Source organism: Rhinopithecus roxellana, chromosome 11 (assembly GCF_007565055.1).
Source record: "Rhinopithecus roxellana isolate Shanxi Qingling chromosome 11, ASM756505v1, whole genome shotgun sequence".
Classification (NCBI taxonomy): Eukaryota; Metazoa; Chordata; class Mammalia; order Primates; family Cercopithecidae; genus Rhinopithecus; species Rhinopithecus roxellana.
This window is the reverse complement of record NC_044559.1, coordinates 83,447,491-83,469,085: the sequence shown is the minus strand read 5'-3', so window position 1 is coordinate 83,469,085 and position 21,595 is coordinate 83,447,491. Positions and strand designations below refer to the sequence as shown.

Here is a 21,595-nt window from a genome sequence, read left to right as displayed (position 1 = left end):
TACAGAGCAAGTGAAATCTGTAATATCAAGCTCTCTGTGGTGTTTTAGATGAAATTAGAATTTTAGTTCATGCTCCATTTCATTTTATTTTTGAGACCGAGTCTCACTCTATCACCCAGGCTGGAGTGCAATGGCTGATCTTGGCTCACTGCAACCTTTGTCTCCCAGGTTCAAGCGATTCTCCTGCCTCAACCTCCCAAGTAGCTGGGATTACAGGCATCCACCACCACGCCCCACTAATTTTTGTATTTTTAGTAGTGATGGGGTTTTGCCATGGTGGCCAGGCTGGTCTCGAACTCCTGACCTCAAGTGATCTGACCGTCTCAGCCTCCCAAAGCTCTGGGATTACCGGCATGAGCCACTGCACTTGGTCCATGTTCTGTTTTAATTAAAAGAGACTGCTCATGTTCCTTTAGGTCTTATTGTTCCAGAGACAGGGTGGGAATATTAAAACCTATTAATTGCATCCAGAATGTAGAGAATCTTGATGTCTCAGCTTGTAAGATACTTGGTAAAAAAAACACATAGTGAAGGAAGCAGAATTCTCAAGTAGCAAAGGTCCAGGGGATGGATAATTAAACTTGAACTGGTAGTCATCATTGATTAATTTTAAAGGGAAGAGTCTACCCTTATACAGATTAAATTAGCAATTAGTTCTCTTGGAGGGATCAGGGGCTTAGATAATTCTACTCCAGGTGTGGAATCTGACCCTAAGCTCTGTGTCATGCTTTAACTTTTAGAAATTCCATAGAATACCCACTTCAGATATTTTCCTCCTTACTCTATGTACTACCGTTTTTACTTTCTTTTCCCTCCACCAGGTTCTAAATGGCTATTTTGTGCACTACTTTGCTCCTAAAGACCTTCCTCCTTTACCCAAGAATGTGGTATTCGTGCTTGACAGCAGTGCTTCCATGGTGGGAACCAAACTCCGGCAGGTGAGTGAGTGCCAACCGCCCATTTATTCCTCTCTCACTTTTGCCTGGGACAAAGACTTGCTTTGCGAATAAAGTTCAATAGATGCCAAACGTCAGCTTTACCATCCAGCGATTCCTGCCTATGGAGAGCCTGCCTGAGCGGATTCAGTTAAGTCATTGACATGAACTGTCATTTCAGCATGGTGGTTTTAAGAGAGCAGAGGGACGTGCTGTAGAAACCCCTTGGAAATAAAGGGCACTGGCAGAGTGGATAAAGTAAGTGAGACAGGAATACGTCGACAGGGCCAGTCCTCAGCACGATCATTGATGGAATAATTCTGTTCAGTGATGATCCCTCTGAGAACAGTGGAATAGAATCACTGGAAGCCTCCTTAGAATAAAGAACTCAGGTCTCAGTAAATCAGGACTGATGTTGTCACGAAATTTAGGATGAATCTTAAAATTCCTGGGTGGTGGGGAGACATTCGGGGGTCATGTAGTTTATGTTGAAAAATTAGATTCCTGAAAATACGACTATTTATACTTTTCTTGCAAACCACTGGAAAAGACTATTTCTTATCTTATTTTGGTATCATAAATGTCAGAATCTTGCATTTGCAATACATTTCAAACTCACATAATAGAAAACAGAGCTACTGGTTGCCAGACCAGCTAATATCTTTACATTCTTCGAAAACGTAAATCTCTTAGTTTGTCTTTTAAAATTCATTATCTATTTTATTTTATTTATTTTTTTGAGATGGAGTTTTGCTCTTGTTGCCTAAGCAGGAGGACAATGGTGCGATCTCAGCTCACTGCATGCAACCTCTGCCTTCTGGGTTCAAGGGATTCTCCTGCCTCAGCCTCCTGAGTAGCTGGGATTACAGGCATCCACCACTGCGTCTGGCTGAGTTTTGTGTTTTTAGTAGAGACAGGGTTTCATCATGTTGGCCAGGCTGCTCTCAAACTCCTGACCTTAGGTGATCCACCTATCTCAGCCTCCCAAAGTGCTGGAGATTATAGGTATGAGCCACCACGTCCAGCCTATTTCATTTTTTTTAATCAATTCACAATGCATTTGTGATTTACTGAGTGAGATACTATCTCGAATCTCGTAAAATCTCTCTATCCCACCTGTGTCCACCTCTAGGTCCCACCTCACATGCTGTTGAACCTACTCCTAACTGATAAACTATTGCAACTATTTTTTTTCTCAATCTACTACTTTATAAATGGCTTCTTTGGCCATTTATGTTTTAAAAATCCAGCAGTGAAATCTGTATCTTCTACATGGCATCTGGTTTTCCTACACTCCAATAGAGCAAAAACATATTCCAAAATATGATGTGAGACTAGGGTTTAACTGTTTTCTTTCAGAGCAGGGATATCCAATCTTCTGGCTTCCCTGGGCCACACTGGAAGAAGAAGAATTGTCTTGAGCCACACATAAAATACACTCACACTAACAATAGCTAATGAGGTAAAAAAAAAATCACACAAAACTCACAATGTTTTAAGAAAATTTATGAAATTATGTTGGACTGCATTCAAAGCCGTCCTGGGCTGCATGTGGCCTAAGGGCCAGGGGTTGGAGAAGCTTGTTTTAGAGGATAGCCAAATATAATGTCTAACTAATGTAGGGGGAATATAAAATAACCTTGCTTTGTGAATCAGCTTTTAGTGGTTCTTTAACATCATGTGCTTGTCCAGAGCGCAACTGGAAAACTGCTCCATTTTTGACATTTTCTTCCTTCTGCTTTCTTGACTTTCCACCTGGGGTTCCTTTTCTTTTGCATGAGGAACGTCATCCATGAGCATATTTTTTAAAATAATTCTCTATCTTTGTCTGAAAAGGATTTATTTTACTTTTATCCTTTAAGGATAGTTTTTACCAAGTACGGTATTCTACATTGGCAGTGATCGAATGATGAATATAATATTTGAAAATCTGCTTGTAGAAATAGTTTGAGGCCTAGGATGATGGTGTCTTCCTCTAGAGAAGGTTTGGGCTTGTTTCTGTCAGGTCCATGGGGGAATTAAAATCTGGGATTACTGTAGTCCAGTTTCAGGGGTGGAGGTGTTTGGGCAGCCCAGATGGCTCGAAGCTGGACTGCAGTCCTTTTAGGAGCTGGTGTATTTCTGCTTTGCACACAGTGTAGAAGGTTTGCCAGAGCATCCCTAAGCTGCAAAGGGGATGTGCAGCCTCTCAGGTATCTCTTTGGCCGTGACAAACATCCTTTAGACACAAGTGATCCCAAATGCTGAGCTTACCTCTTAAAATTTGCATCTTCTCTCAGATATTTTTTTCTCACGGTTTTGTTTGCTCTCTGCTCCTTTAAAGATTTTTTTAAAACCCCTTTTGTTTAGCTTTTAGTTCTTACTGGGAAGCTAAAGAAAATGTTTGTTTAAATTATTTTTCAAATCTCTTCTGTGATGTTTTAGGATTTTCAGGTTTTTGTCTGTGTCTGCGAAATCCAAACTAGAGTCCCTTAGGGCTCAAGTTACTTGTAGGTTTCCCAAAGATTTTCCTAAAGTTTTCGTTACACCAAAGTGAAGCTTTCTCTTATAGTGGCTGATATTTATTGATGTTTTAGAGGCCACACAGCCTTTCCTTATTTACCAAATACCCTGTGAAGTTATTTGCATTATGTACTACAAGTTCTTTTTTCTTTTTGAGACGAAGTCTTACTCTGTCACCTAGGCTGGAGTGCAATGGCACGATATCGGCTCACTGCAACCTCCACCTCCCGGGTTCAAGCAGTTCTCCTGCCTCAGTTCCCCCAAGTAGCTGAGATTACAGGTGCTCGACGCCATGCCCAGCTAATTTTTGTATTTTTAGTAGAAGTGGGATTTCACTGTGTTGGCCAGGCTGGTCTCGAACTCCTGACCTCAGGTGATCTGCCCGCCTCAGCTTTCGAAAGTGCTGGGATTACAGGCTTGAGCCACTGCGTCCGGCCCTATGTACTTACAAGTTCTGAAGTGCCATTTGTTGATCAAGTTGTTTTGTGACATTGATGACTGTATGATAGATGCTGACAGAAGAATAATCATGGCTTCTTTTAAGACCATTGTGGGCCACAGAATACAGTGTTAATTAGGCTGACATGTGATCAGTATGATAATTCCCATTTGGATTTTGAATCACTAAACACTTACTGAGTGGGTGCCCTGTACTAGGTTTCCCCAGGCATCTCATTTAATTCCTAGGTACCTATGGATCTTCAGATGTTCTTTCTTTTGCTTTCTAAAAAAAAAAAAAAAAAAAAAAAGCTTTTTTTTGGGGGCCAGGGTTTGTGTTTCCTCTGAACAAACATACCTTGCTGAAGATATTTATCATTAAATTAACTGCAACCAATCTGAATTCCTGTGACTACCGAATAGTTTGTATTCTGATGTTTTTATTCACCCCCATATCATGAATGTATCTTATGGTGTTAAATATTCTTTAAAAACCTGATTCTAGTGGTCATAGAGCAATACTGTTCACTAGAAGCTTCTATGAGAATGGGAATGTTCTACACCTGTGCTGTCCAATACAATAGCCACTAGTCACATATGGGTGTTGAGCTAGTGAAGTATGGCTAATGCAAGTGAGGAACTGAATTTTTAATTTTATTTAATTTTAATAAATTTAAATTTGGATAGTTATATGTGGCTAATAGTTACTATATGGGAGTGTGTAGCTGCAGAGCATTTATTCACCCTACCGTCCATTAGAGACTTTTCAGCCATTTCCATTTTTTGCGATTATAACCCCCATTGGGATGACTGTCTTCATGTAGAAATCTCTGATGCATGCCCTGTCATTTTCTTAAATTAGATTCTTAGAATTGGAATTACTGGGGCAAAGAATACCAGCTAATTTGTGGGTTTGGTACATTTTCCAAAAACATTCTCTATAAAGTCTGTGCCAATTTATAACATTTAAAACTGTTACCAGGCTAAGAATTCCAAATGTATTACGAGGCTAAAGGTAATCAATGAGCCACATTCCAAAATATGTTAAAAAAAAAAAAAAATACAGGTGCTTATTTAACTGATTTTCAAGTGGGAAGAAACTTTCTAAGCCTAAAAGCAGTATAATCACTTTTAAGCCTAAAAGTAATTACAAAGGGGGAAAATCAGTAACTTTAGCTACATAAAAATTTTAAAGTTTTGTTGTAAACAAAAGTAAACAAAAGTCTAGAAAATTGCATACAGGAAAAAGACAGAAGTGTATCCCTAATATGTAAAGAACTGTTCCAGATTAATGAAAATTAATCCTATATAAGAAAATGAGCAAAGGTTATAAAACAAACTACTAGAAAGAAATAAGAAGATTCAATAAACTTATGAAAAAATCATCAAGCATATTAGTAACTAACGAAATGCATCTCAGATGCCAGAGTCACTTCAGGGTTTAGCCCCAAAACTAGTCCAGTCCAGTGCCTCAGGGTTTTCTTCCACTTCCTGTGGGAGAATGATCAAGAATCTTCTTGCCAAATAACCCTCAGAAAAATAAACCCTGCCCCAAATTGTCCAGAGAAAAACTAATGAACTAAATCAGGGTCTCCTAAATGTACCTTTAATCATAAAATAATTCGGGCACTTCTTAAAAATATGGCATGGGAGATTTCCAAAATAGCTAAGAGTATTATGTGAATGATTTAATACAAGAATCTTCAATCTTTAAAATAATTTGGTTGTCATCCCCATTTTACTGATGGAGAAACTGAGACTTTGCAAAAGTAGATGAGTTGGCTAATAAATGGTGTCGGCAGCCTTTAGTCCCAGGTCTGAAGTCTGAGAACCAAGCCATGCATCGTGCAAGTAACGGTGTGGTTGCAGTAAGAAGGCACACGTGTGCAGCTGGCAGAAGTGCAAATGGATATAAGGTCAAGGCAGTCTTACATTTCAAGACCCAGTTGAGAAGGCTGCATTGCAGAAGGCAGGGATTTCCTCGCATGATGCAAGAGCAATGTAATAACAGATGTCAGATCATTTGTTATTCTCCCCTCTTCCTTCATTCCTGGATATTAAAATTGCATTCCTTGCTAGCCGCTGAAAGTCTGGCATGCACTCTGCTGGCTTCGAAGCTTCAGCATGGCCTCTTTCCAGGAGAGCCACCCTAGACCAGCCAAACACGTGTCTGAGCAATTTCGAAAGCCCCTCGCTGCCTTGAGTGGTTTTGAAAACTGCCGACTATTTTTGCAATTCTCAGCTTCTCCAAGGCCACAGTACTCAGTGAAAAGCTTAGCTGGCTCTTCTAAGAGTCTTGTATATGATGTTATGTCTCTTGGTGAAGAGGACAATTACCCCAAGCAAAGGGCTTTCATATTGTGTCAACAGGCTTGGCAGTGTGGGACATTTGTCATGCATCCACATGGATTCTATTAAGAATCATTCAGTTATTCCCGATGTTCTTGACTCCTCTCATGTTTGACGGGCCTGAAAGACCTCGCTGCATTTATTGCAATGTAGGACACATAGTTGGCATTTAATAATTACTTGAACCATTGGTTTAGAAAAAGTTGTAAAAACCATTCAACCTTAAAAACATATACTCAGTAAGGGGTATATTGGCACCTCGGGAGTCCCCAAAGCTGTGTGCCTCTGGCATTTTCTGGTTCTTGTCCTACTCCCAGTGGGAACATGATCCTGGAAGCCAGGACCTGCTCAGCTTGGGAAGAGCAACAGAGCTGCCTGAGGTTTGCTGGCACGTGGCTTTGCTGTTTTCCCTCCCGGGTGCTTTTGCAGGTAAGTTTGTTGAGAGATGGCTCTGGTGTCGGGTCAGACAGGGTTTCTACCTCCCAATTTGAGCTAAAACTTCTCGGTGAGAATGGGAGCTGAGAAGAGCCAAAAAAAAGAAAAAGAAAAAAAATGGGAGAAAAATGTAATCAGGGAAGGCTTCTTTTCTTGTTAGTTGCATGCTTAAAGTGTTGACATTTGCAGACAGACATGTAGTCCTTGGGAGCATTAAGAGTATGTTTTTCCTTGACCATGGTGTCCACTTTCTTGTCTTTCCTTTTCCTAATCTATAGAATTCGATCTACCACTTTCACATTCATATTAAAGAACTTGGCTAAGGGACCCTCTTTGGCAACCAAGCAGTGACGAATGGATCACTTACCAGATGTTTTCCATACTTTAATGGTCTCCAAACCTGTTCCCACACTCTGTGTCCCTCTGTGCCAATTCTGGGTTCCCATATAGCCTTTGAAGCTTGTCTTCCTTTCTCCATTTTATTTGGTTGACAATTTTAGAGGGTAAAGAACAAGCTTGTTTCTTATCTGTAATCGTCAAGTTAAAATGAGGGCAAACATGAATTAGTCAAGTTAAAATGAGGGCAAACATGAATGAACAAGTAGGAGAACTGGGATCTGCATGTCAATTTTGCTTCACTCACAGGCTTGCTTTATGCTCTAGGACATTGGTTTCTCCCTCACTGTCCAAAATTGGGTTCCCAAGAGCTATTTGGATATTTCGTATGTAATCTTACAGGTGAATAATTTGTAAGCTCCATGAACTTGGGGAGCATCTTGTGTTTGATCATTACAGTATGCATTCCCAACTCTTCACACATAGTGGGTAATGACATTTGTTGCCAAACTACCAGCCCACAAACAATAAATGTATCCTGCATTTTTCTGAGGCACAGTAGTTACCATTGAGCGGTCAGTGCTCTGTATCAAGTGCTGTGAGGGTTTTACGTACATTTCTTCGTTTAATCTTTCAGCCGTCCAGTGAAATAGATATTGCTATCCCCATTTTATACATGGGAAGGTGGAGGCCAGGAAGATGATGTAATTAGGCTGAAATATACAACATTATAAGTAGGAAAGTTAGGATTCAAGCCCAGGTCAGCCTTACCTAAAGCACTTCACCATAACATCGTATGTGGACCATAACACAGTGGTGGTCTATAGATCACTTCTCAAGCTTTGAGCCTCTGTTTTTGTCACCAAGTAATGTGAAGGACAGTGCTGCCCATCTCAGGTGAGTGCACACAGATGTCACCTACTCAAAGAGGTGCCAGCGAGCAGGCTGGTATTGTGAAAAACTCATGAAGCTATTCTGCTTTGATTCATAGAATTATTGAGCAACATTTTATTATTTAACATTAAGCACACCTTAGGCGTGTGTAGGGAGGCAGACTTCTTTCCCTTTTATGATGTGGGTTGGGCAGATGCTGTCCGAGTGTGCGTGCAGAAGGCAGAAATGTAGACTGAGGCAAGGTGACTCGGGCAAGCTGGGTGACTGTCAAGTCCAATGATGTCCAACAGTGTGTCATTATAGCTGCCCTCTTCAAACTATGTGGATCTGCCACATTTCAAAAGAGAGGATCCAGGCCAGGTGTGGTGGCTCATGCCTGTAATCCCAGCACTTTGAGAGGCCGAGGCGGGAGGATGGCTCGAGCCCAGGAGTTCGAGACGAGACTGGGCAGCATAGTGAGACCTCATCTGTACCAAAAAGAACAAAATGAGCCAGGCATAATGGCCCACACCTGTAGTCCCAGCTACTTAGGAGGCTGAGGCAGGAAGGTGGCTTGAGCCCAGGAGGTCGAGACTGCAGTGAGCTATGATGGCGCCATTGCACTGCAACCTGGGCAACAGAGCAAGACCTTGTCTCAAACAAACAAACAAACAAAAATTAAATGATGGAGATCAAAGAAGGCAGTCAGGTTCACTGAGCAGCCTGGAGGAAAGCTCAGCATGAGTTGTGGGACCCAGAGGGCCTCTGAGGGCTTGCCATCTGGTTAGAGGCGAGAACTCCCCGAACAAATGAAGGCACTCAGAAAGCAGGAGGATGCAAGCTTGCCCCATGAGAGCCTGCCTGAAAGACTGGGGGAAGGGGTCTCAGAAGGCAAGTGCTATGTGGCTATCATGCAACTAAAAATCGACAACAGAGAACATTGGGTCCACCTGCTTTGCCTGTTCAGGTCTAGGCCTTGTTTAAGCACCTGAAAGCAAGGCCCCAGGAAATATCAGAACAGCCTAGCTTCTTCCCTTTTTGTCTTTCTGGAGCCAGTGTCGTCAAAACTCTTTTGTAAAGGGGCAGATGATAAACATCTTAAGTGTCGCACACCAGATGGTTTTTTTTTTCTTCTTTTGAGACTGAGTTTCGCTCTCGTTGCACAGGCTGGAGTGCAGTGGCGCCATCTCAGCTCACTGCAAGCTCCACCTCCCGGGTTCAAGCAATTCTCCTGCCTCAGCCTTCCGAGTAGGCTGGGATTACAGGCATGCGCCATCACACCAGGCTAATTTTGTATTTTTAGTAGAGATGGGGTTTCACTATGTTGGCCCCCTGACCTCGGGTGATCCACCCGCCTCGGCCTCCCAAATATAGGCGTGAGCCACGGCGCCAGGCTGAAGATTCATTTTTTTTAAGCTTTCTCCCCTCTCCCCCCTCTTTCTTTCTGTAGAAACAGGGTCTCACCCTATGTTACCCAGGCTGGTTTTGAACTCCTGGACTCAGGAGATCCTCCCACTTTGGCTTCCAAAGTGCTGGGATTACAGGAATGAGCCACCGCGCCTGCCCGGCCCCCAGATGGTTTCTGTTGTAACCACTCAACTCTGCTGTTGGAGATCAAGGTCTTCTGTCTTTCTTGTGAAAAGAGCACAGCCACAGGCAATATGCACAGAAATGGGTGTGGTTGTGTTCCAGTAAAACCTTATTTACTAAAAGCAGGCAGCAGCAGAGGCCCCTGAGCCACAGTTTGCTGACACCTGTCTGGAGCAAGGACTCATCAAAATGACCTTGAGTTACATGCCGGTTGATGGTGTTTATTCTCGTCTACTGGGCTGCCCTTGTCAAGACGTTGCTACCAGCAGCTGTGTGTTTCAGGAAAACATTGCAAAACAGAGATTTGAGACTTGAGGCAGGAAGCAGGAGACAGTGGGGAAAAATGGTTTTTGTCCCTGACTCACAATATGAGGTAAATGATGGACAGAGGGCAAAATATTTTTTCCCTAGGCCATGAGTGAAAGCTTGAATTTTTAGTTTCAGGAAAAAAATTGATCCCCAACGATAATAATACAGATAATTTAAAATAAATTAGAGGCACCCATTTAAAAATGTATTGCTGTTGTTGAGGTAGTTAAGATTTACCCAGATGAAGTATATCTTAAAGGTAAAATGAGGTCCTATTTTATTTATTTTTCCTTTAAACTTTTATTGTAGGTTTAAGAGGCACATATACAGGTTTGCTAGATGGGTAAATTGTGTGTTGAGGGGGTTTGGTGTACAGATGATTTCATCATCCAGGTAATAAGCATAGTACCTGATAGGTAGTTTTTTGACCCTCACCCTCCTCCCACCCTCCACCCTCACGAGGCCTCAGTGTCCGTTCCCTTCTTTGTGTCCATATGTACTCAGTGTTTAGCTCCCACTTGTAAGTGAGAGTATACAGTATTTGGTTTTCTGTTCCTGGGTTAATTTGCTTAGGATAAGGGCTCCCAGTTCCATCCATGTTGCTCCAAAGGACATGATCTTACTCTTTTTTATGGCTGCGTAATATTCCATGGTATATTTGTACCACATTTTCTTTGAGTCCACCACTGATGGTCATTTAGGTTGAGTCCGTGTGTTTGGTCTTGAGAATAGTGCTGCGATGAACATATGTGTGTGTGCGTCTTTATGGTAGAATGATTTCTATTCCTTTGGGTATATACCCAATAATGGGCTGGCTGGATTGATTGGGAGCTCTGTTTCCAGTTCTTTGAGAAATCGCCAGACTGCTGTCCACAGTGACCGAAGTAGTTTACGTTCCTGCCGGCAGTGCAGAAGCATTCCCTTTTCTCTGCAACCTTGCCCACATCTGTTATAAAATGAGGTCATGTTTTTGAAATGTGGAGTATCTCTGAATGTGGGCACTCTGTTACTGTCATACAAAGAGACACTTGTCAGTATAGAGCTTGGGGTGCTCCTGCATCACCTGCTCAGATTGCAGCCTTGCTGTGAGCATCGGAAAGTGTGGCGCCAGGAAATCACAGAAAGGCCTAGTTTCCCCCTTTCTGGTTTCCCAGTTTTTCACTTAAGTCCCAAATTGGAATTGGCAGACTTTTTCTGTAAAGGGCTAGATAGGGGCTGAAACAAAACTTTGCTACAAGTAACAGCGAGATAAACACTACAAGTCAGAGAGAATTAAATGAGATAACAAACGTGGAAGTGCTTATCAGAGTGTCAGAACGCTTTGTTGCTCAGGGATTGTGTAGTCTTGGCTGGCTGATTGAAATTGCAACTGGGTAAAATTCCTAAGCGCTGGTGTTGCCTGATAGCACAGCCACCCACTTCTTGGGTTCGGGACACCTGACTCTCACTCAGCTTTCCACTTTGGCTTTAACTCTAGAGTTCAGATTCTCCAAACATGAAACAAAGATGGGTTATAGGCTGTGGGGGAGGCACTAGGTATGGGGGACACAGAGATAAATGAGACACAGCCTTTCCTTACAAGAAGCTCAAAGAAGAGAAAGTCAGGCAACAATTATATAGGGAGTGTTCCGTGTAATAGGGTGTTTGTAAGAGCCAGTAGTTGCGCGATAGGGTGGTGATCAGTTCTTTTTAGTGGTGGGAGAGTAGGGGATGGTGAATGATTCTCAGAGGAAAGCATAGTTGGGTGAGTCTCAAAGGCCTCTTAGAAGTTAATTGAGTGGGTAGCATGAGAAGGGGGGGATTGGATGCAAGCAGAAAGAGATGCATGACATGTACAAAGCGTGGAGGCAGGAGAAAGCGTGTCTCCAAGGGCATCAGCCCTAAGTCACTTTCACTGAGAACTTTAGAATTTTGCTGGTGAAAAGAAACACGGAATAGACAAAGCCCGGTGGCTCCCGCCTGTAATCCCAGCACTTTGGGAGGCCAAGAGGGGCAGATCATCTGAGGTCAGGAGTTCAAGACCAGCCTGGGCAACTTGGCGAAGTCTCATTTGTACTAAAAATACAAAAATTGGCTGGGTGTAGTGGTGGGCACCTATCATCCCAGCTACTCAGGAGGCTGAGGCAGGAGAGTCCCTTGAACCTGGGAGGTGGGGGTTGCAGTGAGCCATGATCACACCACTGCACTCCAGCCTGGTGACAGAGAGAGACTCCATTTCAAAAAAGAAAAAAAAAAAAAACGGAACAATCATACGTTATTCAAAACTAACATAGATAGTGGAAAGGATTGTAGGGGAGAGAAAGAACTTGAGATAGTCAGGGAAAGATTAATGATGGAGATGGAAAAGGAACTGGTTCTTGAAGATGGGATACAGTTTTCTTGGCAGGAAAAGAATGAGTGAATTCTTGGTTGGGGAAAACCACGAAGCATGAAAGAAGGCTGAATATGCTCTAGTGTGAAGGTTTGGGTCGTGTTTTGGACTGGATAACTTGAAAACCTTCCTGATACGAACATTTAGAAAAGGAGGTGAATTGGAACAGGTCTTTTAAGTGCATAGCTGAGCTGGTAAGCAAGACACAGTCTAAGAGTCTCAGAATGAAAAGAGAACAGGGAAGGAAAATGCTGAGTGCGTGAGTTAAGTGATATCCCCCGCGAGAGTTACCAGTCGCTGGGTCCTCGGGCCTGGAGCTTTAATGACCCTGTGGGAACAGCAGATGAGAGCTTGGGCACTCTGAGGTGGGGGTTGAACCTGAGACCCCCGATAAAGCTGGTTCCATCAAAGGACTGCACCCTTAGGGGAGTAGTAGGCAGAGGAAACCTCCACCTGCTGATGCAGGAAGACAACAAAGAAGGTTGCTCAACTCTGTTTGACTTTGGGGGTTGTGGGCAAGGGAAGACTTCCCTTATAACCATGGGACCCAAATCAGATAGCCTGGAAGCATGTGAGCAGGTGACTGAATGTAAACTACCATGCAATCCAGGAACTCTCTGATAATCCACCCATCAAGGGGTTCTGGGCCAGGGAGAACCTGGAGGTGCCTGGGAAGCCCCTGCAGGGCCGTGGCACCGACTTATGCTGCAGGGAATTCCCCCAGATAAAGCCCCTCTGAGAAGACGCTCATGACACAACCGCACAAAATACACAAGGAGGCAGTCCACGCAGACCAAGGGACAGCCATGCAACGCACTTTTAAAAATACCCGTGTCAGGCTGGGCGTGCTGGCTCATGCCTGTAATCTTAGGACTTTGGGTGGTCGAGGCGGGCGGATCATGAGGTCAGGAGATCGAGACCATCCTAGCTAACATGGTGAAACCCCGTCTCTACTAAAAATACAAAAAAGTTAGCCGGGCTGGTGGTGGGCGCCTGTAGTCCCAGCTACTCGGGAGGCTGAGGCAGGAGAATGGCGTGAACCCGGGAGGCGGAGCTTGCAGTGAGCCAAGATCTGCACTCCAGCCTGGACTACAGAGCGAGACTCTGTCTCAAAAAACAAAAAACAAAACCGTATCAGCGTTGTTCAGATAGAATTCACAGACCATAAAAGCCACCCTTTCAAAGCATGCCATTCAGTGGCTTTTAGTATTTTCGGAGAGTTGTGAAATCGTCACCACTATCTAATTTTAGAACATCTCATCAACCCCCAAAGAACCCCCATACTTATTAGCAGTCATTGCTCATTCACCCCTTTTTCTAGCCCCTGACTACTACTAGTCTCCTTTTTGTCTCTATGGATTTGCCTATTCTAGACATTTCGTATTAATAGAGTTATACAGTGTGCAGCCTTTTGTGCCTGGCTGCTTTCACGTAGCATGATACCTCCCAGGTTCAGTCATGTCATAGCTTGCATCCGTACTTCGTTCTTTTTTACTGCTGAATAGTATTTCATGAGATGGATATACCATGCATTTTTTAGCAGAGATTCTGAGAGCATGAAGTGAGTTTGAACTTGTACAGAACTATGTGCTAGAGCTGCAGCTAAACTCAGAGGTGGGATTTAGTTGTTTACACCATGCTAAGGTGTAGGATTTCTTCAGTGGCTGATGGAAGGAGCCATGCAGCTGGAAGTGCTGTAGGAACGTAATTTGTGGGCCACAGCTGTTGGTAAGACAAATAGGACCCAGAAGCTATGAGACATGGGGAGCCTGCATGGAATGACAGCATATGCCCCACAAGAAGGAACTTCAGCCAGAGTGGTGACTATGAATGTGAAAGAAGGAAGAACTATGGAGCTGCTCCTAAAGAAGAATCAGTGTGGCATGGTAATTAGCTGGATAGAGTGGGAAAAAAAAAGATTCTTGAGACTTTGGAACCATGAGTGGAAGTAGGAAATCCAAGAGGAGGAGCTGATTTGGGAGAAAAACATTCTATGAGTTTGTTCTTACGCTGCTATGAAGAAATACCCGAGACTGAGTAATTTATGAAGGAAAAGAGGTTTAATTGACTCTCAGTTCCACATGTCTGGGGAGGCCTCAGGAAACTTACAATCATGGCAAAAGGCAAAGGAGAAGCAGCCACCTTCTTCACAGGGCAGCAGGACAGAGTGAGTGCAAGCAGGGGAAATGCCAGGTGCTTATAAAACCAGCAGATCTCATGAGACTCATTCATTATCACGATAACAGCATGGGGGAAACTGCCTCCATGATTCAGTTACCTCCACCTGTTCCTGCACTTGACATGTAGGGATTATGGGAATTAAAATTCAAGGTGAGATTTGGGTGGGGACACAGGCAAACCATACCAAATATTATGTATTGAGTTTTCAGCAGATTAAGACTGAAATGACAGTGGGGTGGTGAAAGTATTCAGATGGAGAGCCTGGAGGTGTGGACTTGACAGACCCCAAAACAGATGTGGTAGCTGAAGAATGCATAAAACTCCTTCAGGGAAGAGTAGAGAGGGAGGGAGGATAAAAGGCCAAAAACTGAGCCTTAGGCCAGGTGCGGTGGCTCATGCCTGTAATCCTGGCACTTTGGGAGGTTGAGGCAGGCTGAGGCAGGCAGATCACCTGAGGTCAGGAGTTCGAGACCAGCCTCGCGAACATGGTGAAACCCTGTCTCTACTAAAAAGGCAAAAAATTAGCCCCGCGTAGTGGCACGCAACTGTAGTCCCAGCTACTCAGGAGGCTGAGGCAGGAGAATCGCTTGAACCCGGGAGGTGGAGGTTGCAGTGAGCCGAGATTGAGCCACTGTACTCCAGCCTGGGTGACAGAGGGAGATTCCATCTCAAAAACAAAACAAAGCAAAAACTGAGACTTAGAGTGTATCAGATTTGGTAGGAGGAAGAGAGGGTGATGTGCATGTGATCAACAATTCTACAATCAATGAAGAGAAATTGTGGTGAGCGATTCAGTATCTTAAGGTTAGCCCTTGTTCTGAGCAAAGCTGCTGTTCAGGGATGGCTGTTGGCCCTGTGTGGTGGCGTTCCCCATCACGGGGTGTTCACACGCATTCCTGGGGCCACCTGGAAGGAGATCAGATCAGATCTCCTTCTCTAGAAGCAGATCACACAGAGGTTGGAGATATGATCTGCTTGATGCTGGCTACTGGATACCAGGAGGGAGGCTGATGCTGCTAAGATTGTCAGACTTGAGACACTGAGACTAAGTGTCTGAATGCAGACTTGTGTCATTGAGAGAGAGAGACAGGCTTGGCAAAGCAAAGCCTCAGCTAGTCCTCAGTGCAGTAGTGTTTATGATTTAAATGGCCTGGCAAACTCTCCTTGAATTTGGCTCTGGAAGATCTGCTTCTGTGAGGACAAAGCAGTCACCCTCCCCAGATATGAACTTGGCATTTGGCATTCTTGACCTCCAAGAACCCAGTTGGGCCGGCCCTCTCTCTGAATTGGGGTAAAGAAGAGGAAGTTCTCACAGTGACTGTTTTAGACACTGTTCCTTTGATTCTCTGAAATCTCCCACTTTTGCTTAGATGTGGTCATCGTGCACATTTCTACAGTTTGCCAAATGACATCAGTTGCTGATGTTTCAAGAGTGGTTAGAAAGATGGATAAGTAGGCCGGGCGCGGTGGCTCAAGCCTGTAATCCCGGCACTTTGGGAGGCCGAGACGGGCGGATCACGAGGTCAGGAGATCGAGACCATCCTGGCTAACACGGTGAAACCCCGTCTCTATTAAAAAAATACAAAAAAACTAGCCGGGCGAGGTGGCGGGCGCCTGTAGTCCAAGCTACTCGGGAGGCTGAGGCAGGAGAATGGCGGGAACCCGGGGGGCGGAGCTTGCAGTGAGCTGAGATCCGGCCACTGCACTCCAGCCCGGGCGACAGAGCAAGACTCCGTCTCAAAAAAAAAAAAAAAAAAAGAAAAGAAAGATGATAAGTAAAATTTGTGGGGAGAGGGGAGCCAAATTAAAATTAATAACAATTAAGAGCTCTTTCCCCACTGGTAGCAAAAAATGTTATATTTAGTGGTGCCGTAGTCTGTGTCTTAGTCCATTCAGGCCACTATAACAATCTGCTATAACAATCTGCCATAGACTGAGTAGCTTATAAACAACAGACATCTGTTTCACACAGTTCTAGAGGTTGGAAAGTCCAACATCAAGATGTCAGCAGACTCTGTGCCTGGGGAGGGCCCACCTTCCGGTTCATAGACACAACTTCTCCCCATGTCCTCCCATGGTGGAAGGGAGTAGCTAGCTAGCTCACTGGGGTCTTTCATAAAGGCACTGATCCCAACCATGAGGGCTCTAATTTCATGACCTAATTACCTCCCAAAGTCCCCACCTCCTGGTACCATTACCTTGGGGGTTAGGCTTTCAATCTTTGAATTTAGGGGGACCCAAACCATCCCTCGTGTACCCCTAGGCTATGCCAAATTCTTAGCTTGAAGAAGGATGTTCCCATGAGCCAAATGTAAAGTCAGATAATTAGTGATTTCCGAATCACCTCTCCTAGGTGCACGTGTAACTCGGAAGGGAAGGCAAAGGCTGAGGTAACAAGACAAACATCCAGGAGAGACCGCACTCATTTCTGGTGGGCTGGGCAGAGCTGGGTTGATGGCAGCAGTGGGCTGGAGGGACCTAGTGCTCAGAGATGTTCAGGAGACAGTTGTGGTCATTTGGAGAATGTGCTAGACTGAAGGAAAATACCTAGAAGAAGACACAAGCATGTTTCAAGGGGCCAGGTGGGAAAATGGGGTTTCAGAGGTCAGATGAAGTCACAGCATTGGAGTTGTTCTCCCCCCAGCATCCTGTCCACTGGCTCATGTTTCTGACACATGGAGCACATCTGAAACTTCAGCCAACCTACACCCTTTATGACTGGCTAGAACTTAGTTTGGAGGCCATTTTGCTTTTCTTCCCCAGGTAACGGAGCCAGACAGAGTAGGAAGAGATGTGAGGTTTCTACTTAACCCTCCTTCCCCATAGATCTGAGAAGCCTCTACTGCCTTCTCTGCTCTGGACTCTCTAGCTATCCACATCCAATCTAGCACAAATAAGGAAGACAAGAAAAAGGAACCAGAGCACCTCTCAATCCCCAACAGTTAAGTTCACCTGTTTTTATAATTTCTTCCCTCTTGCAACAGAAACCTCCCTTTCCAGTCTCATTGGTGACCCTAACTAAGAGTCTGGGAAGATGGAAGGAGACCCACCTGCCTGGTGGAGGGGGCTCCACTTCCTCTAAATATTTTCTTGTATATACAATCTACATTTGTGGATATGCTGTGTTTACTTCTTACATAATTGTTCCGTGATTTTACGTGGAGAATGGCTTTTTCCTAGCCTCTCCCTATCTTTGTGTTTCATGTTCTTGATGTTTGTGAAGACACATCTCTGGAAATTTATAGTGAGAGGCATAGGATGGACCAAAGCCAAGGAGAAAGGAATCATGAGAACTTCAGGGAAAAGGAAAGGTGATCAGGTCAAAGGCAGATGGAGAGTCCGACACCAAAACACCTGTAGAATGAAACTTGCGGGCATCTAGAATCCAGACCCGCAGTTGGACAACATAAACTTCAGATTTAGACCAGGAGTGAGAAACCAAGAACTCAATCATTTTATCCGTTAGCGTGTCAGAACGGCGGATGGGAGACACCAGTTACACAGAGAGCTGAACCTCTCTTGGTCAGCATCATCCTCTTACTTACTTCCTATTAGAGCAGGCAGCCGTGCCTGGGGTTCATCTGGAGCCTACAGTTAGAGGTAGGCTGGGTTCTTGTTAAGGCTGTCAAGCCTGTGTGCTAAGGCTGTATTCTTCGCTAGAATGAGAAGTATGGAATTGACAATGAATGTAAATCCTCCGAAGTACTGACCTTCCACATGAAGAGAAGTGGGGAAAAAAATCTGTTTCAAGCCCTGAGTTACTTACACATCAAGTATAAAAAATGGATTTGCCTACTGTGTCGTAAAGAATAGCAGAAATATTATTGGCAAAGAGCTTTTCAGAAAAACGTACAATGACATGATTAGGTAAATGTTTGGTGCACTTGTCAAAGCAAAGTCAAAACATTAGGTAACTAATCTTAACATAAGCAGAGGGTTAAGATGAGACATAGTTCGCTTCTCAAGTTAGAATCATGTTATGCAAACACAAAGATTAATGGAATTAGTTTTGTTTATATTGCAGAAAATGTTTTAATATCTAAACCTATTCGGCCTTTTTTTAAAAAAGTTAAGGCTGACTTTAGGCAGAATTTAGTCTGTAACAGTCTTTCTATTTTAGAACCAGTCTTGAAGTGGTATCGGCATTTAGAAACCTTACAATAAAAGTGCTTTTTATCTTGCTATGAAGAAATAATTTGTTTATATTTTTACATATATCAGGTAAACATATATGCAAATAAGTATTTTGAATCAGAGTTGCGATATTATGTAGCACAATACTGTATTCAAAGAGCATTTGAAAGGAGAATTTAGGCAGTAAATGAAAGTGTAGTGGCTTAAAATAATATATTTTAAAATATAGGAGCCCTGTGATTTTGCTTAATTGAAGAAATATGCTTTTCTTGGCAGTGTGAACGTTAAAATGTTGAGACCAAAGAAAAATGTTTTCTACTTTTACTTCTAAGTGAAATTTCATTAAACTTTTAAAGTTTTGGAAGATGTATGACTTCCATCCCAAATTTTCCATTTATATGAAGAAAGCTAATTAGTTTCTGCCATTTTTCCAAAAAATATTTCGGCCAGTAGAAAAATCATTCTAGTTTCTTGCAACAAGATCTCCCAAATTTGACAGAGACACCTTTTTTGGTTATCTTCTGTTTGTTATAATTAAACATTTTTATTTTTAATATGAATATATAATGTGGTTCATTTCAGGAAGTATTTATAGCAGAGGAGCAGAAAAAGGAACTTGGCATTGCACGATGGCTGATTTCCTTTAGGCGTGTTCATAACCTCCTGAAGTGTTACTTACACTCTTACACTATAGTCAGTGGAGTAGCATTCTTTTGTAATGTTTTGATTTCTTCTTGGGAGCCAATCTGTTGCTAGATTTTTAAGAAGTACAACAATGATACGGACCCAAATACATTATGGAGAACTGGTTCTTCTTGCTCAATTTATTGCCTTACTCCTAAGACTGGGATTTAAAAAAAAAAAAAAATCTGATTATTTGGTGGGTCAGTCACAGTAAGATTTCAGAAAATCTTCCTTCAAATTACTGAACGACCTGCAGAGGGTAACATAAGTTTATGCTACCTTTTATAAAATAAGTTTTTGTAATCTTGTATGTGGACTTTGAATACCACCATTGAGGCTTAGTGGACACCCACGGCCTGGGGACATCCCTTGGCAAGTCATGGCTACTCTGGTCTCAGCCATGACAGTGACTCCAAGGTGACTTGGGACCATGCTGTGTACGGGTGTCTGTGGGGTATGGAGGGGGTGACTCTAAGGTGACTTGGGACCATGCTGTGTTCAGGTGTCTGTGGGTACAGAGAGGGTGACAGATCTGAGGCTGGGAAGGCGGACATTTCCATTCTCCTCACTGTGGGCTTAGGCAAGAAGTTTCAGGTTGCAGTAAGAATCTGTTGTGAACTTTGATGAAGTCACAGATGGTTTTTTATTTTGGTTGGTTCCTTCAGATGGCATGATGACAGGGCCATCTGCCACCCACCAAGGGGCACTGAGGACCTCCTGCCTGCTGGGTTAGGAAGGCCTAAGGACAGTACAGACACCTGCCCCCTCCCCACTGGTGTCCATGGCCTCTGCCCACCTTAGAAAGGACAAAGGCTGACCTGCCACTACCGCTTGTCTTGGGCATGTTTCATTTTCCAAAATTACCTTTCAGAAACTTAGCGTCGTTTTCATTTGCTGATTATGATTCTCTTCCATGGCTTAAGTCAGGCTTTCAGAAGGTCTTTGATTTCTTTGGTGGATTGTTTTTTTGGGATGGAGTCTCACTCTGCGCCCAGCCTGGAGTGCAGTGGCACAGTCTCTGCTCACTGCAACCTCCGCCTCCTGGGTTCATGTGATTCTCCTGCCTACGTCTCCCGAGTAGCTGGGATTACAGGCATGCACCGCCATGCTCGGCTAATTTTTGTATTTTTAGTAGAGACGGGGTTTTGCCACGTTGGCCAGGCTGGTCTCAAACTCCTGACCTCAGGTGATCGTCCTGCCTCTACCTCCCAAAGTGTTGGGATTACAGGCGTGAGCCACTGCGCCTGGCCTTTACTGGATTATTTTAATCCAGTCTTTAGTCTTTCTCTTAGGCTCATTCAAAAGAACTGTGTGGATCAATGGGAAGAAAAATGTCAACTGCCTGGTAAACATTTTAGACTGAGGCAAGTGATGGTGCCACTCAGGAGAACAGCACGATCATTGTGCAGGAGGCGTGGAGTGACTGATGCTGAGTTCCCTTGAACTTGGATTCATCTGTGATGTCATGGGTTCTCCTTGTCTTATGCCCAAAAACCTAGGGTTTGTGGCACAAGAGCCTTTTGTGTCAGGGTTAGTTCCCATCGAATATGGTTTGAGAAAAGCTGCATCGTGGGTACCCAATGGAAGTGGGAGGAAGTCGTGGGCCACAGCTGGCTCTTCCGTGGGCTCCCTTGACTTCCCCTCTTAGGGTCTTATTGGACGCGCTTCTATACTTGGGAAATGTTTACTGGTCATTCATGGCATGGTAGTTAACGCAATGGAATGCTTATCCCTTTGAGGGTTGGGCCAAGAGCCTGAAGCTCCTTGGGCTCAGCTTTATAGGAAAGAGGGAGAGGAAGAGAAGGGAAGGCCCCATCTCTTGTTCCCAGCACAGCTTCATGCAGGGCCCGTGGTGCACAGGACAGACACCATTAAAGAGACTCTGTAATCCTCCTTCCCAAAGATCGCTAGAACAAGCAAGACCATTGCCGACTGTACTGAAGGGCTGGAGAATCTGAAATAGAGTTTCCTTTTATTTATTTAGATGGAGTCTCGCTCTGTTGCCCAGGCTGGAATGCAGAGGCATGATCTTGGCTCACTGCAACCTGTGCCTCACGGGTTCAAGCGATTCTCCTGCTTCAGCCTCCTGAGTAGCTGGGATTACAGGCATGTGTCACCATGCCTGGCTAATTTTTTGTGTTTTCAGTAGAGATGGGGTTTCACCATGTTAGCCAGGATAGTCTCGATCTCCTGACCTCATGATCCGCCTGCCTCGGCCTCCCAAAGTGCTGGGATTACAGGCGTGAGCCACCGCACCTGGCCAGAGTTTACTTATGTTTATTTGTGTCCTGCCTTCTTGTGCCTGAAAGAATTTAAATAGAAAGAGATTAAAGGACTTACTTATAGTAACCCTAAGGCAGAGCTGGAACGGACTTCTAAGATAGTGTTTTTAAAGCAATAGGTTTTTGTTCTTTTAATCCAAGTGAAGTACATATAAGAAGTGGAATTCATCACCATA

At 43.8% G+C, this 21,595-nt stretch overlaps 1 protein-coding gene across 2 annotated transcripts in view; it reads left to right on the top strand.

Annotated features, from left to right (window-relative positions):
• The window catches only part of ITIH5 (inter-alpha-trypsin inhibitor heavy chain 5), a 102,988-nt gene that overhangs the window by 49,139 nt on the left and 32,254 nt on the right, over positions 1-21,595 (top strand). For both annotated transcript variants that reach the window (XM_010389373.2, XM_010389374.2), the window contains exon 7: positions 822-938. In XM_010389373.2, the coding sequence (XP_010387675.2) occupies positions 822-938 (117 nt within the window). The remainder of the gene's footprint in view (positions 1-821; positions 939-21,595) is intronic.